The following is a 16,575-nucleotide window of genomic DNA, read 5'->3' on the forward strand; positions in this document are numbered from 1 at the left end:
CATTTTTTTCTACCATAATAAATTTAGCTTGATCTAGAAACAAAATTAGGACCAGAGTAGATTTGCAATTAAAAAAACACTAGTTCGATTGTAATGACAAGATTTTATTGCAATTTTTAAATTTTTATTTCAATCTAAAAATTTAGACAAATCAATTGAAATAATAACATTACCTAATTATTTTGACTGAAAGATTAATTAAAATAGTTTGATCATTGAAAGCAGTATTTCTTTTGGGATTTATTTCCATCAAAATTGGGAAACTTTTTATTCCAATCTTCCTATGGGCTACTAATCAGTAGCATTCCTTTGGGAGTTCGCAAAGTGCGTAACTGAAGCCTGAGCATTGGAAAGATATTAATTTTCCTTCCGCGTAATTGTTGGTGTAGGCGCAATCCTCTTTCTTGTCCATATTTTCCTCCCACAACGGACTGTCCAACTCCAATTTTGTCCCGTCGCGCCAACGGAAGTCCTTTTCGCTTCCAATGCCCTGATTTTTCACCGAAACCCACCAAGCCTTTCCTGAAAAAAGAATATAATTTTGATAAATTGGTCTTTGCTGAGGAAATCAGTCATTGTCACACCGCCGTAGGTTTTCTTGTCTTCTTCCAACACGGCGTCGACGTCCGTCATATCCGTGTACGTGGCCATGTGGAGGCCCATTTTGGTGCAAAATTCGTTTGCTCCAGCCCAAGTTACCTGCATTTAAAAAAAAGTCCACATTCAAAATGCAAACAATCAATTGAGGCTTACAGAAGTTTTATTGAAGTGGTACCTCTTGCCGTTGGACAGCGTCTTTAATGAAACTGGAAATTTGTAATTATTAAAAAAAGTTAGTGAGAAATTGTTGTGGAAAACTTACGAGCCTGACTGCATTTGGCTGGGACAGACGAGGATTCGATTTCAACAGACTGAAACAGCAACATTTATTGTTTAATTAAATCTCCTGTAAACAATGTGAACTGAACCTTGACATTGAATGCTTCGTTCAGCTGTTGATTCTGTGGCTTCAAATATTCCAAAGTCTAAAAATAAAATAGTATACCTTATTATTTTCTCTTGATAATTTTGCACGCATTTCATTAAATTCGATGCAAAAACTTTCTGCTTAATCTTATTGAGGGCGATCCAAAAGGCTAACTTGGCCCGGTCTAAATTAACCTGGCCCGGACTTATTTAACCCGCCATTTAATTTTGCTGGGGGGCTAAGTTAGCCCGGGGCTAAGTCAAGTTAGACTGGGCCAAGTTAGGCTTTTGGATCGCCCTCATTCAATTTATCAAACTTCATTCAACAATAAATTGTTCCAACGTTTCCGGAGCAGAATTTCCAATAATTGTTTTGATTAAAAAGTAGCCACAATAGTTTGTAAAAATAGAAATAATTTTTATTTCATGCCTGGTCAATTTGATTTTCCAAGTTATCCAACCTTCTGTTGACATTTTTCACGAGCTGCTCATTTTCATTGGCCACCTCTTCAACTCTCTCCATCGTCTATAGTTTCAAAAAATTGTTTATTTTGACAATATTTCAATACCAAAATTTGTTTCATTCTTAGCATAACAATCATTCAGTTCATATGTATTTAAAAATTTAATTGATTGGGATTTTGAAATTGCCTTTTGTACCTGATTGAGGCGCTGGTCCACGATTTCGGCCAGTTGGTCGAATCGCTCTTTGGTCTCATTGGAAAATTTATTTAACTCTTCTTTTTGCACCTCGGCCACCTTCCGCGTCTCCACAACCTGGGAAAGCCACAAAATTGGAAAAGTTCAATCACGTTTAATTTCATTTGAACCTGATCAAAGACGATTCTCATCAATCTGTCCAGCTTTTCGTTTGTTTTGTTAAAATTATGCAACATTTCCAGCTGAAACTCGGATTCTTCCAGCTGAAATTATGAAAAGGCTTTCTTCACTTTCACCAAAATATGAATCTTTTCAATTTTAAAGTAGTCAACAATTACCATGATGAATTTCAAGAATGAAAATATGATATTGAATTGTTGATTACCTTTGTTGAACACTCGTTTGCAGCCAGAACGGCAGTGATGAGCAAAAGGATGAGCCAAATTAAACGAGCCATGGTCAGTCTCTTTGCACTTGTGTGTCGCTTTTGATTCACCGACGCCTTTTATCTTAGCTTTTATCACTACCCTCTGCCCCCGCCAAGTAAAGTGGGATTCAGCGGGTATCGTACAGCGCTGCGCGCAAGGGCTGCGCGATTCGATTGCTGCTCTACGATCGCGCGCTGATTGGCTGGCGCTCCCAATCGTACCGACCGCTGGCGGAGGGCTGATGCAATCGTGAGAGATCAAATTTTCTGATCTTTTTCGATCCGATCGGGGCAATCGTAGACGTTTGACCAATGAAATCGCTTGATTTAAATTGTGCGCGCGAAAAGCGCGCTGTATCTATAATAACGGAATTAATGTATTTGCTATAAAATCATTTTCAAACATTAAAATTCATCTAATTTAAAAAAAACCAAGCGGGAGATAATAGATTTAAATTTTATATTTTAAAAGTGTTAAATTAATTATCTTTTTGAAAATAATTTGATTTTAACGCGCAAAAATACAACAAAAATCAAAACGATCAAAATTTGTATTTTAATTATGAAAATAAAAATAAAATAAAAATTTTCATTATCCACGATAAATTTTTTTCAATTGTTGAATTTCCTTTGAAAATTTTAATTTTTATTCAAAATACAAGAACTGAATTACAATTATTAATGTGTGCTATGAAAGGGAGCTGAAAGGGAGCAGAATAATTAATGACACCTGCTTTTCATCTGCTTACCAATTTTATTCCACAATCTAATCTAAAAGCGAATTCACAAAAATCAGAAGAGTTGCAAAATAACTATTTGAAATTTTTTATTAAATCCGTCGTAGAAACATGAAACCTTGAATTGCAACGACGAAACCAATCAGATGGGTTCTCAGTAACATTCGCTGGGCAATTCGCAAATGAACGGCAGATCACTGTTGCATGGATAGCTGTACAATTTTCTATTGGTCCAATTATAGGTGCGAACGCAATCCTCCGTCTTGTCCGCGTCCTCCTTCCACAAGGGACTGTCCAACTCCAACTTGCTCCCGTCGCGCCAACGGAAGTCCTTTGCACTTCCACTTGCTTGGTTTTTCGCCGAAACCAACCAATAATAAACTGAAAGCAAAATTATTTTGATTAGTGAAAAGTCACAGATTTACTCAAAATTTTTTACCCCTCACCATTAATTCTTTGCGCTTCAGCCGCGACCAGCGTTGCCTCATTAAGATCTGTGATCGTGGCGAAATGGAGGCCTTTTTTATTGCAAGTTTCATTTGCAGAACTCCAGTTTGCCTGTAAAAGTAAAAAATAAGAACAATTCAGACAAGCTGCAAGTTTGAGACTTACCAGAGTTTGATGGAAAGAATAAATCTTGCCATTAGAAAGCACCGTCAGGTTTGACAAACCTGCAAATTTATCCAATTAAATATTTTCCAGTCACTTTTTTGTTCAATCGATATCAATTTTTAATCAATTCATTTTAAATATTTAATTTTTAAAACTGACGAGCGAGGTTGCAGTGTGGTAGAAATCGGATTTTAAGTTGCTGAAAAAAGTTAAATTATTATTCGATAAAAGTCTTAAAAAATATTTTGATTCGAACCTGGATGTGACGTTCGGTAAAATTTGCCAAAGCGTCCAACTTTTCTCTGTCATTTTTCCTCTTCACTTCCATTTCCTTATCTTTTTCCAAAACCTGGCAAACAAAAGAATGAATTCCAGTAATTAAGCAGAATTATCCAGAAATATTTTTAACCTCTCTTTACATTGGAGACTTTCACACACACAAAATTGGATCGTTATAAAATTTAGCAAAATCTCAAGTCTGAACCTGGTCTGAACTAAAAATTACAAATTTTTTTTAATGGATGAATTTTTATTCTTCCATTTGCGAAATTAATTTTATCTTCTTATCACTATTTGGTTTAGATATTTTAATTCTTTTATGAGAAATTGCATCAAAAAAGTAAAATTTCCATGTATTTTTACAAATTTAATTTATTGAAAATTATGAAAATGTGCAATTATTATTCTTGTTTTGAAAGTTTTATTCTCAGCTCAGATTGTGATCAAATGGAACTGTTTTTCATGCTCACCTGATAGATTTGTTTTTCCATCCGATTGAACCTCTCGAAAGTTGTTTTGTTCAAATTTTTCTCCACCTCTTCAACTCTTTCCATCGTCTGGATGCAAACGTTAGAATCTTTTTAATTATCAAATTTTCGTTGTGGAGCAGAAAATTGCAACCAACACCGATTTCAAATTTGTATACCTGATTGTGGCGCTGGTCAGCAGTATTAGCGAGTCGGTCGAATCGTTCGTTGGTCGTTTTGGACAGTTTGATCAACTCCTGCTTTACCTCCTCCTTTTGCTCCTCCACCAGTCTCCGCATCTCTGCAGGCTTCAAAAGTCACAAAATTAAAAAGTTCAGACTCGAATTATTATTATTTTTAAGTTACAAAATTTAATATGCATTTAAATTTCTACCTGCTGGTTGACGATTCTCATCAATCGGTTCAGCATTTCATTTGTCTTGTTCAAATTCTTCAACAATTCCTGCCGAAACTCGGATTCTTCTGGCTGAAATGAAATTATTTTCTTCAATTTACAATTATATAATTCAGTCAACATGTTTGCCTTCACAGGGTATTCCATTCAATTGAGACTTTAAAGATAATGTTTTTGTTCCCAAAATTTCCATTTAATGTAGTACCTTGTTTGAAGAATCGTTGGCCAGGGCGGCGGCGGCGACGAGCATAACGACGAGCCAAACCAGACGAGCCATGATCGGTCCTTGTGTGTTCCTCTCAGAATTCACCAACGCCTTTTATCCTCGCTTTTATTACTGCCCTCCGACCCCACCGATCAATAAACTGATGAGCAGAAGGACAAACAACATTCTACAATTTTTCCTCATGTCTGCACAACATAAATTGCAATTTTTTTAAAAATGTGTTTATTCAAAATTTGCTTTGAATTCAACTGCAATTTTTACGCGAAAGAGGAAAGTACAAAACGTTTAAAATTGTTCCACTCGGCAATTTTTATGTTACATGAATATTGCACAATATTTTTCACTCTTGAAGTTGGGATCTTTTTGATCTCGCAAGTTTTGGCGAAATCTTTTTGTCTGACAATTCAATTCACAACAAATGTTATTTTTATTGTAAGAAAATTTCAGAAATAATTTGGGGGGAAATCAAGAATAACAGATTGGGGTGATATTTATTTAAATCCTTTCCTTTTTTTGAAGAATTCTGCATTTTCCTTAAAAGTAACTCTGGATGTGTGACTGGAGAACGAAAACTTTTGGTTTGTGTCTTATTTTGAAGTCTTTGGTTTTCATCAGACACGCCGCAAATAAGACCATTCATCAAATCAATCTTGAATCAAGTCGATGATGGAGAAAAAAATATTTGATTTTTATATCTTCGCTTTTTAAACACCAAAGCAATTCTCATTCAATTTACGAAAACAATTTTTGCTAACTAATTAGAAAAGGTGCGATTAGAAAATCCCAAATTAAATCTGTTTGAAAAATTCATTCCACAATCTTACAATGTAAAAACCGAATTCACATCAAGGTGAAAAACAATTTGAGATTTTTTGATTGAGTGCGTCTTTCAGTAATTATTGGATCTGATTGAAATTTTCTCTCAGTAGCATTGGCTTGGCAGTTCACAAATGAACGACATTCGTATGTCTTGTCCGCACTTTCCGCCCACATGTTCAACTCCAATTTCGTCGCGTCATTCCAACGGAAATCCTTTTCACTTCCGTGGTTTCTCGCCGAAACCCACCAACCAACACCAGCAAGCAAAGCGATTTTAATTATAGTGAAAAGTCTTTGTAAATTTGTCAAACTTATGCATCTCACCAAAATATATTGTTTTTGCTTCTTCCGCGACCACTTTTGCCTCCTTTAGAGCTGTGATTGTGGTCAAGTGGAGGCCTTTTTCAGTGCGTTTTTTTTTTTTTTGTTTTTAAAATGGTCTTTCAAAAAAAGCATAACAATTGAATCCCACTCGTGACTTTTAAAACTAATTATGGATTAATGCAGATTAATTAATTAACGGCGGTTTGTGTTGGCCAAAATTTCAGGTCTTTAGGAATTTTTTTCAATTCACCAGTAAAATTTAGACAGAAGTTGACTTTTCAGCTCAATTTTAAATTATTTTATAATAAAAAATTTTTTAATAACATTTTTTTACTGATTTCTTGTTGGTAACGTTGAGAGTGAGTTTTGCTTCACTGACGACATTTGTGTCTGGCGGGTTGCGTCTTTTTTCCAAACATTATTATTATTATTATTATTATTTATTCTTCTCGGTCTGTACAAAAATTTTTAAATTAGAGAAAAAAGAGAAGAAAGGGTTAACGGTCAAATCGAATATATAGAGAGAATATTAGGTCGTCAATAAATCTCGCTATTTTAAATTTTCAGATCACCCTCCTAAAATGCGCATAAGTAATTTTTCTGCATTTTTAATTCAGTTAAAAAAAAACTAATTTTACTTTTACGGGGCTAAAGTATTAAAATATTTATGGACTACTCAATTCTATGGTACAAAATGCAATAAATTAGCGAAATCTGAAGTCTTGAGGTGATTAAGGGTGAAATTAATAAAACCCCGGTAGTTTCTAGTTTGGCTTTTTATGTAAAAATTTCTAATTTTATTCGTTTTACCTTGTTTAGAAATTCAATTGTAATTGGCAAGGGGTGTGGAATAAATTAATAACGAAGGCATGTAAAATCTGTTTACCGATTTTATTCCAAAATTCAAAAATAATCAGAAAAGTCGCACAACTATTTTATATTTTTTGAAATTCCCGTGTCGTTGAAGTATTGAAAAATAATATAATTGTTTTGGGGGCAAAACGCTAACTGAAATTTGCTCTCATTAACATTCGCTGGGCAGTTTGCAAATGAAAAACCGAGGGTTGATGCATGGGTCGCTCCACAATTTTCCCCCGGTCCAATTATTAATGATAACGCAGTCGTTGGTCTTGTTTGCACCGTCCCACCACAACAGACTGTCCAACTCCAACCTGGTCCCGTCGAGCCACCGGAAGTCCATTTCACTTCCCCTTCCTTCGTTTTTTGCCGAAACCCACCAAGCTTGACCTGAAAGCGAATGATTTTAATTAGTGTAAAGTCCTGGTCATTTTTTTCCTCACCAGAAATAATTCTTCGTCCTTGTGCCGCGACCACGTGAGCGTCATTTAGATCTGTGATTGTGGCCAAGTTGAGGCCATTTTTGCTGCAAAACTCGTTTGCAGAAGTCCAGTTTTTCTGTCAGAGGAACAAATTGAAGAAATCTCAAGAAGCTGCAAGTTGAGACTTACTTTGGTTTGATGGAAGGAGTACTTCTTGCCGTTGGACAGCAACGTCAGGTTTGACGAACCTGAAATTCAGATTTTTCGCTTTAAATTGTCAATTTTTATTTGAAAAACGTACGAGCGAGGCTGCAGTGTGATAGAAATCTGATTTGAAAATGCTGAAATGCGGAAAATTTGGCTTCAATGAAATTCTTGAGGAAATAAATGGCTTCGAACCTGAATATGATGCTCTGTAATATTTGCCAAAGCGTCCAATTTTTCTCTGTTGTTCTTCGTCTGTTCCTCAATTTGTCTGTCCTTTTCTAAAGCCTTGCAAGAAACATAAACTTCTAAACATTGATGGTTTCATAGGCAAGTTCATTCAATCTTGCAGCATTTCTAAATTAACAGTTGAATATTGAGACTGAACGACAATTCACATGCTATTTTTGTCTAGTAATTGTGATAAATGCCACTCACGGCTATAGTTACTTTTGAAAATAAGGATAATCTTGTCTGAAAGTGAAAGTGCGAAGAAATAATTGGTCTTCTTTACCATTCGTCAGACAAATGGCACGAATTGTCTCTAGTATCGCACTTTATTTTTTAAATTATATGTTTCACTATCGGTTTATTTATGTATTGTGGCGTACAATAAAATTATAGAATCAATTAATCAATTCAATTTGTGTACCTGATCGAAGCGCTGGTCGACGGTTTTGGCCAGTTGGTCCAGTTTGTCGTTGGTCGCGTTGGCAAATTTCATCAGCTCCAGCTTTACCTCCGCCTTTTGCTCCTCAACAAATCTGCGCATCTCCACAGGCTTCAAAAGTCACAGAATTATAAAGCTCAGTATCGAATTATTATTATTAATTTTGAGTTAAAAAGAAAAAATATGAATTTAAATTTGCACCTGATTGAAGACGATTCTCATCAGTCGGTCCAACTTTTCGTTTGTTTTGTTAAAATTCTTCAAAATTTCCTGTCGAAACTCGGATTCTTCTGGCTGAAATTATTTTCTTTTCACCATTTTCTATAATTTAAATCAGCCTTAATTTTTTTTTATTACCAGAATTTTTCGCCCTTAAATTAGTAATTTCTGTATTATTTTAAATTCTTGTCGTTTTTAAACTTTTATTATAAACAAAATCTCTAAACGTTTTGAATAAAATATTGAGATGCAATTCCCTACACATTAATGAAAAAAAATCAATTTTCTAACCTTGTTGGAAGATTCGTTGGCCAGGGCGGCGGCGACAAGCAAAACGATCATTAAAATCAAACGAGCCATGGTCGGTCTCTTCTCACTTGTGCGTCGCCCTTGATTCGCCAACGCTTTTTATCCACTGCCCTTTGCCCCCGCCAAACTGGCGAGCAGCAAGAAAACAACATGCAAAATGCCATGATTTTTTTTTACCATTAAAATAAAATTGAATCATTGCGTTACAATTTATCTAAATGTTTTGAGGAAACATCTCAATGATTAATGGAAACTTCAAAATTAATTAAAAATTAATTTTACTATCGAAAAAAAAATATATTTATTTAACTTTTGTCTCCGCTTTTTCACATTTTGTCTGACTTGTTTCCCTCTTAGTGAAGTCTTTGTCAAAACTTAAATGGCAATCGTGGTTCATCGAGATTCTTTGTCCTCCTTACAAAATAAATTTTTCAATTTAAAGGATGAAAAAATCATTCATCTTTTGGAGTTGTCTGAACATTTTGAAAGATTTCAAGGCCAGAAATGCAATCATTGAGTTGCAGTTTTGACTGGAGAAATTGAAGTTAATAACATTTAAAAAATTTTAATCTGTTTCTCATAACAATAATGTTCTTCACTTTTCAAAACCGAGCAATTTTGATTTAATTTAATCCTGTGTTTAAAGAATTTTCTTTTGCAAGGGGAGCTGATTAATTAAAAACACCTGCTTTTCACCTGCTTAACAATTTTATTCCAAAATCTAATCTAAAAACGTAATTCACAAAAATTAGAAGATACCGTTGCAAAACTTTTTTAATTTTTTTTTTATTAAATCCGTTGTTGAAACATAAAACCTCAGATTAATTAATTCAAATTTGTTCTCAGTAACATTCGCTGGGCAATTCGCAAATGAACGGCAGATCACTGTTGCATGGATAGCTGTACAATTTTCTATTGGTCCAATTATAGGTGCGAACGCAATCCTCCGTCTTGTCCGCTTTTTCCCACCACAAGGGACTGTCCAACTCCAACTTGGTCCCGTCACGCCATCTGAAGTCCTTTTCACTTCCCCTTCCTAGGTTTTTCGCCGAAACCCACCAAGCATAACCTGAAAGCAAAATTATTTCGATTATTGAAAATTCGCAGATTTATTCTCATTTTGAAATCACCCTTTATAATTCTTTGCGCTTCAGCCGCGACCAGCTGTGCCTCATTTTGATCTCTGATCGTGGCCAAGTGCAGGCCATTTTTGCTGCAAGTTTCATTTGCTGAAGTCCAGTTTTCCTGTTGAAAGAAAATGAGAAAAATTCAACGAAGCTGCGAGTTTGAGACTTACCAGAGTTTGATGGAAAGAATAAATCTTGCCATTAGAAAGCACCGTCAGGTTTGACAAACCTGCGAATTTATCCAATTAAATAGTTTTCCAGTCACTTTTTTGTTGAATCAATATCAATTTTATATCTTTTACTTAAAAAACTTACGAGCGAGATTGCAGTGCGTTGGGAATCTGATTTGAAAGAACTGAAAAAAGTAAAATTATTCTTTGATGAAAGTCTCGTGAAAGAAATTTGATTCGAACCTGAATGTGACGTTCAGTAAAATTTGCCAAAGCGTCCAACTTTTCTCTGTCGTTTTGCCTCTTCTCTTCCATTTCCTTATCTTTTTCCAAGACCTGGCAAACAAAAGAATGAATTCCAGTATAATTAAACAGAATAATTCAGAAATATTTTTAACCTCTCTTTACGTTGGAGACTTTCACACACACAAAAATGGAGATTTATAAAATCATATAAAATTAAGCAAAATCTCAAGTCTGAACTAAAAATTACAAATTTTTTTAATGAATGAATTTTTATTCTTCCATTTGCAAAATTAATTTTGACTACTTATCACTATTTGGTTCAGATATTTTAAATCTTTTATGAGAAATGTCAACAGAAAGGTTAAATTTTTTTTTTAATTGTTTATCCCTTCAAAATTCAAAAATTTATAAATTTACTGCAAATTATGAAATGTGCAAATCTTCTTCTTATTAAAAGTTTTATTCTCAGCTCAGATTGTGATCAAATGGAAGTGTTTTTCATGCTCACCTGATAGATTTGTTTTTCCATCCGATTGAACCTCTCGGAAGTTGCTTTGTTCAAATATTTGAGAAGCTCCTCATTTCCTTTCTCCGCCTCCTCAACTCTTTCCAACGTCTGGTTTCAAACGTTAAAATCTTTTTAATAATCAAATATTCATTATGAAGCAGAAAAAATTTTAATTTAAAACCAAAATCGATCTCCCTAACAATTATTTATAGTTTTATAAATTTGTTTTACCTGATTGAGGCGCTGGTCGACATTTGTGGCCAGTTGGTCCAATTTGTTTTGGGTTGCGTCGGCCAATTGGTTTTGCTCCTCGGCCACTTTCCGCGTCTCCACAACCTGCAAAACGCACAGCAACAAATTCAATTAGGATGAATGTCATTTGTGTAAACAGAACCTGCTCGTAGACGATTCTCATGAGTCGGTTCAACATTTCATTCGTTTTGTTCAAATTCTTCAACATTTCCTGCCGAAACTCGGATTCTTCGGGCTGAAATTATGAATTGACTGTATAATTCAGTCAACATGTTTGCCTTCACAAAGTTTTTCGAGACAATTAAGAAATTAAATTAAGATATATGTTTTTGTTCACGAAATTTCCATTGAAGTTAGATTCGAAGAAATCTGACTTTTGATTTAAAAAAAAACCTTCAAATTAAAGTTGTTGTTGTTTGAAGAATCGTTGGCCAGGGCGGCGGCGACGACCAAAACAATGAGCCAAACGAGACGACCCATGGTTGATCTTGTGTGTCCCTCTCTCAATTGGCCATCGCCTTTTATCCCGGCTTTTATCACTGCCCTCTGCCCTCGTCAATCTGACGAGCTGGAAAACAAATAACCATCCAATTTTTCCTCAAGCGGCTGATCTCCATTCTGCAATATGATTTTTTTTTAGATAATTTTATCTTTTCGGGCCATCTGGAAAAATTGATGCAAGTTAAAAGTGCAAGAAATGTCCCAAGCGGAATTAAATTATTCTGCTCTTTTTTAAAGGAAATTTTAACCTTTATTAAGGGCAGAATTTTGAAGCATAAATAAGAATTTTTTTTTCAAAACGCCAGTAAAATTTGATAGCCCTTTCCATGGAAAAAATTTGAGATAATTTTAAAATTAAGACTCGTTATTAATTTTTGCACTCGTTTCCTTTAAATTTCTTGAAAGCTGCAAAGTTGTTGTGAAATATTTATGCAACACTGACGACATTTGTGGCGGGCGGGTTGCATTTTTGTTTCCAAACATTGATCGGCAAATGGTAATTTTTTAGCTCTCTAAAATGCGTTTAATTTGGGCCATTTTGGCTCCTTGAAATGTATTAATTAAGGAGAAAATTATCGAATAAATTTAGCAAGTAAAAACATTAGGAAGAATTTAAAATTCAATTCTGGATTAAAAAGTCCAATTAATGTAAAAATTTCAGATTCCAATTTTAAGGGTGGATATTCCTATCAATGCCCCATTTTCTTTTTATAAAAATTGACCCTAGGTTTTTTTGTTTTTCTTCTTTTAATTCTCCACTTCATTTCCGCTACCATCATTCATGGTGGATTTCCTCTCCTGATGTTTAATAACAAAAAGATTCTGCAATTTGTAAATTCAAGGAAATTAAAAATTTCAGTTACTTTTCAAAACTCGATTTTCCACTTTTAAATTTTTATGTTGTATTTAAACGCAGTGAACAAAATTAACACTCCAGAGTGATAAAAAAATTTTACCATCGCATTTTAATAAAAAAATTCTTTTGTTCTGGCAAAAACAACTTTGCTTGTCAAAACCAAGCCTAAAAACTTCAGTTCTACTTTTTCTTGTGTTTTAAGGAATTCTTGCAAACTTTTTGCAGTTTTCAAGGGGGCTGAATATATTAAATAATATACCTGCAATACCTGCATTTAATCTGCTAACCAATTTTATTTCAAAATATAATCTGCAAACACATAATTGACAACAATATGAAGAGTCAAAGAACTATTTGAATTTTTTTAAATAAATCCGTCGTTGAAACATAAAAACCTCGGATTGCAACCATGAAACCGTTCAAATTAGTTTTTAGTAACATTCGCTGGGAAGCTCGCAAACGAAAGACCGATTAGTGCTGCATGCATCGCTCTGCAATTTTCCGTTATCATAATTATAAAATCTAACGCAGTCGTGCATCTTGGTCGCACTTCCCGACCACAACGGACTGTCCAATTCCAATTTCGTCCCGTCGCGCCAACGGAAGTCCTTTTCACTTCCTCTTGCTTGGTTTTTCGCCGAAACCCACAAAACACTATCTGAAAACGAAAGTAATTAAGTTGCATGGAAAATTCGCAGTTATTTTTAATATTTTTTGCATCTCTCACTAGTAAAAATTTTTCGTCCTTTTTCCGCGACCAGCTGTGCGTCATTAAGATCTGTGATGGTGGCCAAATGGAGGCCTTTTTTACTGCAAGTCTCATTTGCAGAAGTCCAGTTTGCCTGTCAGAGAGAAATTAGAAAATTTCAAAGACGCTGCGAGTTGAGAATTACGGAAGTTTGATGGAAGGAGTAAACCTTGCCATTAGACAGCACCGTCAGGTTTGAAAAACCTGCGAATTTATCCAATTAAATATTTTTCCAGTCACTTTTTGTTCAGTCCATAACAATTTTTAATCAATTCATTTTAAAAATTTAATTCAAAAAACTTACGAGCGAGGTTGCAGTGCGGTGAGAATCTGATTTGAAAGAACTGAAAGAAGAAGTATTTTTATTCGATATACACACAAAAAACTCAGTGCCTAACAGGCTCAACAGATGTGGGCTTATCTGCCGCACTTCTGCGCGCAAGCGGCAGCAGCGAGAAGCGAGCCTATCTGCCGCACTTCTGCATGCTGCAGCTTAAAACGTGCTTACCTGCCATATTGATGGCGATCCAAAAGCCTAACCTGGCCCAGGCTTACTTGAGTTAGCTCCGGGCTAACTTTGCCCACCAGCAAAATTGAATGGCGGATTAAATTAGCCCAGGCCAGGTCAAATTAGCCTGGGCCAAGTTAGCCTTTTGGATCGCCCTCAATATTATTATTATTATTCTTTATTGACTTATGAGACGTCGCCACGATGTAATTACTCACTGCGACGCGCCCCATTTGCAACATAAAAAAAAGTCTTGTGAAAATAATTTGATTCAAACCTGGATGTGACGTTCAGTAAAATTTGCCAAAGCGTCCAACTTTTCTCTGTCATTCTTCCTCTTCTCTTCCATTTCCTTGTCTTTTTCCAGAACCTGGAAAACAAAAGAATGAATTTCAGAAATCAAACAGAATTATTTTAGAAATATTTTTAACCTCTCTTTACGTTGGAGACTTTCACACAAAATTGGAGCGTTTCAAAAGTAAGCAAAATGTAAAGTCTGAAGTAAAAATCACATTTTTTTTTTAATGAATAAATTTTGATTCTTTTGTCAAAGTAATTTTATCTTCTTATCACTATTTGGTTCAGATATTTTAATTCTTTTATGACAAATTGCATCAAAAAAGTAAAATTTCAAATATTTTTTACAAATTTAATTTATTGCAAATTATGAAATGTAATCCATCCGATTGAACCTCTCGAAAGTTGTTTTGTTCAAATTTTTCTCCACCTCTTCAACTCTTTCCATCGTCTGGTTTCAAACGTTAGAATCTTTTTAATTATCAAATTTTCGTTGTGGAGCAGAAAATTGCAACCAACAACGATTTCAAATTTGTTTACCTGATTGTGGCGCTGGTCAGCAGTATTAGCGAGTCGGTGGAATCGTTCGTTGGTCGTGTTGGACAGTTTGATCAACTCCTGCTTTACCTCCTCCTTTTGCTCCTCCACCAGTCTCCGCATCTCTGCAGGCTTCAAAAGTCACAAAATTAAAAAGTTCAGACTCGAATTATTATTATTTTTAAGTTACAAAATTTAATATGCATTTAAATTTCTACCTGCTGGTTGACGATTCTCATCAATCGGTACAGCATTTCATTTGTCTTGTTCAAATTCTTCAACAATTCCTGCCGAAACTCGGATTCTGCTGGCTGAAATGAAATTATTTTCTTCAATTTACAATTCAATTCTGTCGAAATTTTTGCCTTAACAGGGTTTTTCGATATAATTAAGAAATTAACAGATAAATGGTTTTGTTCCCAAAATTTCCATTTTACTTAAATTTGAAGAAATCTAACTTTCGATTTTAAAAAATCTTCAAATAAAAGTTGCACCTTTTTTGAAGAATCGTTGGCCAGGGCGGCGGCGACGAGCGAAACGATCATTAAAATAAAACGAGCCATGCTCGGTCCTTCCACTTGAGTGTCGATCGCCGAATTCGCCAATGCCTTTTATCCCCGGCTTTTATCACTGCCCTCTCATGCCTTCGTCAATCTTCTCGTCAATCTAACGAGCAGGAAAAATAACAACATTTATCATCAAATTTCTCCAATGCTTAACGAAGCAAAATGCAATGATTTTCCTTAAGTCATTCTACATGACATTTTACTTACACAATTATTTTAAATTTTTAGCTTTAGTATTTATTGTAAATTGAATTGCGAGGTAATTTGAGCAAACATAGAAAATGTTGAAAAATGCTAAATAAGAAAATTTGAAAAATCTGACGCCATTTTCCTCGTTTTTTTAATAATCTCGCGCGTGTCTGAATTAGTTTTCCTCGTAGTGACGTCTTTGGTCTAAAATCAAAGGGCAATCGCAGTTCATCGCGTTTCTTTTTCCTCCTCGTAATTCGCAGTTGAAGTTTCAATTCAAATTAACGTCACATGAAAGTTATACATTTTTAACCCTCAAAATTGATTTCGCAGATTGCAAACATAGTGACGTTATTTACCAAGGATTTAATGGATAGAAATTGAAGTATGAAAAATTAAAAATGGCAGATACTAGATTTCTACTCATTTTTCTTAATATTTTAAAGTTCTAAAGGTCTTTTCATTTTTTTATGTGTTATAATTCTCAATCGATTCAGCGAGTTGATTTTTTTTTTAACAAATTTTGATTTCGGACTATAATTGACTCTGTAAACATAAAATTTAATCCTGGTGGCCATCTTTGAAGTTGTCAGTTGAACATTTTGGCCCTTTTTCATTCCGACAGCAAAATCCGTGAAAATTTGAACCGAAAAATTCAAATTTGATTTGTTTGTTTCAGAAAGGAGCCGCTGTCGACGATTCCGCACCTGAGCGGCGTCAGGTACGTGTCGACGTGCAACTGCGGCCGCAAACAGGGTCCCAGGGAGGACCCTTTCGTGCTCAGGACGGCCAACTGCGACTTCTACGCGGCGCTGGCCGCCGACTGCTGCGACAGACACGAAAAGTGGGCGTTCCCCGTCTTCCAGCCCAGCATCAAGGACTTCAAGGCGGCCAGGGTGGCCGTCGACGAGGACACCGGCAAGCAGGAGAAGTTCAGCTTCGGAGGTGCGCCAAAATTTATCCGAAATTTGCAAAAGTTTCATTTTTTTTTACATGCCAAAGGACTTTTGTCGGGGATGGACGAGGCGGCGCAAATGAAGGACGGCGACGAGTTCGTGGACCAACAATTGTTTCTCAGGATGGAGGAGATGTGCTTGGACTCGGCAAAAGGTGAGAAACTGATTTCCTAACAATTTCAAACTGGAAATTCAAGGCAAAAAATTTATATACTCTAAAAAGGTGTGAATCAGTGGTTTAAAATAATTAAATCAAGCTTTTATCGAAGCCTGCAAGGTCAACTTCACCCTTGATGGCGCATATCGATTCCTTGTGACCTGACCTTTCTAATTATGTGTCACACTTGGTATGCAAAAGTTGAATTATATTTAGTGGTGGGGGAACTATGCGGACCAATAAGATCGCTTGATCGTCCTGAACCCTGAACAGATCTATTGCTTAACTTTTTGATCATCCAATAGGTTCATCTTGCCAGTGGTACATTAATTACATAAGATCC

At 35.3% G+C, this 16,575-nt stretch overlaps 5 protein-coding genes across 6 annotated transcripts in view; 1 reads left to right on the top strand and 4 right to left on the bottom strand.

The window, feature by feature from the left end:
* Positions 1 to 16,575, top strand: part of LOC132193992 (nonsense-mediated mRNA decay factor SMG8) — a 45,204-nt gene that overhangs the window by 25,226 nt on the left and 3,403 nt on the right. For both annotated transcript variants that reach the window (XM_059615011.1, XM_059615010.1), the window contains exons 9-10: positions 15,799 to 16,064; positions 16,122 to 16,229. In XM_059615011.1, coding sequence (XP_059470994.1) covers positions 15,799 to 16,064; positions 16,122 to 16,229 — 374 coding nt within the window. The remainder of the gene's footprint in view (positions 1 to 15,798; positions 16,065 to 16,121; positions 16,230 to 16,575) is intronic.
* LOC132193998 (C-type lectin domain family 1 member B-like) lies at positions 103 to 2,173 on the bottom strand. Its single transcript, XM_059615021.1, has 9 exons — positions 2,012 to 2,173; positions 1,797 to 1,889; positions 1,627 to 1,743; positions 1,397 to 1,492; positions 969 to 1,025; positions 863 to 911; positions 754 to 806; positions 585 to 699; positions 103 to 522 (listed from the first exon to the last, which is right to left on the bottom strand). The coding sequence occupies exons 1-9, from the start codon at positions 2,081 to 2,083 to the stop codon at positions 296 to 298; spliced, it is 879 nt and encodes a 292-aa protein (XP_059471004.1). The 5' UTR covers positions 2,084 to 2,173; the 3' UTR covers positions 103 to 295.
* Positions 2,788 to 4,870, bottom strand: LOC132193996 (C-type lectin domain family 4 member F-like). Its single transcript, XM_059615019.1, has 9 exons — positions 4,769 to 4,870; positions 4,543 to 4,635; positions 4,328 to 4,456; positions 4,152 to 4,238; positions 3,659 to 3,751; positions 3,562 to 3,601; positions 3,403 to 3,461; positions 3,237 to 3,348; positions 2,788 to 3,171 (listed from the first exon to the last, which is right to left on the bottom strand). The coding sequence occupies exons 1-9, from the start codon at positions 4,838 to 4,840 to the stop codon at positions 2,945 to 2,947; spliced, it is 912 nt and encodes a 303-aa protein (XP_059471002.1). The 5' UTR covers positions 4,841 to 4,870; the 3' UTR covers positions 2,788 to 2,944.
* LOC132194001 (uncharacterized) lies at positions 6,782 to 8,700 on the bottom strand. Its single transcript, XM_059615025.1, has 8 exons — positions 8,597 to 8,700; positions 8,288 to 8,380; positions 8,069 to 8,197; positions 7,612 to 7,704; positions 7,514 to 7,553; positions 7,402 to 7,460; positions 7,234 to 7,348; positions 6,782 to 7,180 (listed from the first exon to the last, which is right to left on the bottom strand). The coding sequence occupies exons 1-8, from the start codon at positions 8,663 to 8,665 to the stop codon at positions 6,957 to 6,959; spliced, it is 822 nt and encodes a 273-aa protein (XP_059471008.1). The 5' UTR covers positions 8,666 to 8,700; the 3' UTR covers positions 6,782 to 6,956.
* Positions 9,304 to 11,471, bottom strand: LOC132193995 (C-type lectin domain family 4 member F-like). Its single transcript, XM_059615018.1, has 9 exons — positions 11,311 to 11,471; positions 11,060 to 11,152; positions 10,897 to 11,001; positions 10,666 to 10,773; positions 10,155 to 10,247; positions 10,057 to 10,096; positions 9,912 to 9,970; positions 9,745 to 9,859; positions 9,304 to 9,683 (listed from the first exon to the last, which is right to left on the bottom strand). The coding sequence occupies exons 1-9, from the start codon at positions 11,395 to 11,397 to the stop codon at positions 9,457 to 9,459; spliced, it is 927 nt and encodes a 308-aa protein (XP_059471001.1). The 5' UTR covers positions 11,398 to 11,471; the 3' UTR covers positions 9,304 to 9,456.

The sequence above is a fragment of the Neocloeon triangulifer genome, unplaced genomic scaffold, assembly GCF_031216515.1.
Source record: "Neocloeon triangulifer isolate White Clay Creek 2 clone unplaced genomic scaffold, ASM3121651v1 ptg000005l, whole genome shotgun sequence".
In the NCBI taxonomy this organism is placed as follows: domain Eukaryota; kingdom Metazoa; phylum Arthropoda; class Insecta; order Ephemeroptera; family Baetidae; genus Neocloeon; species Neocloeon triangulifer.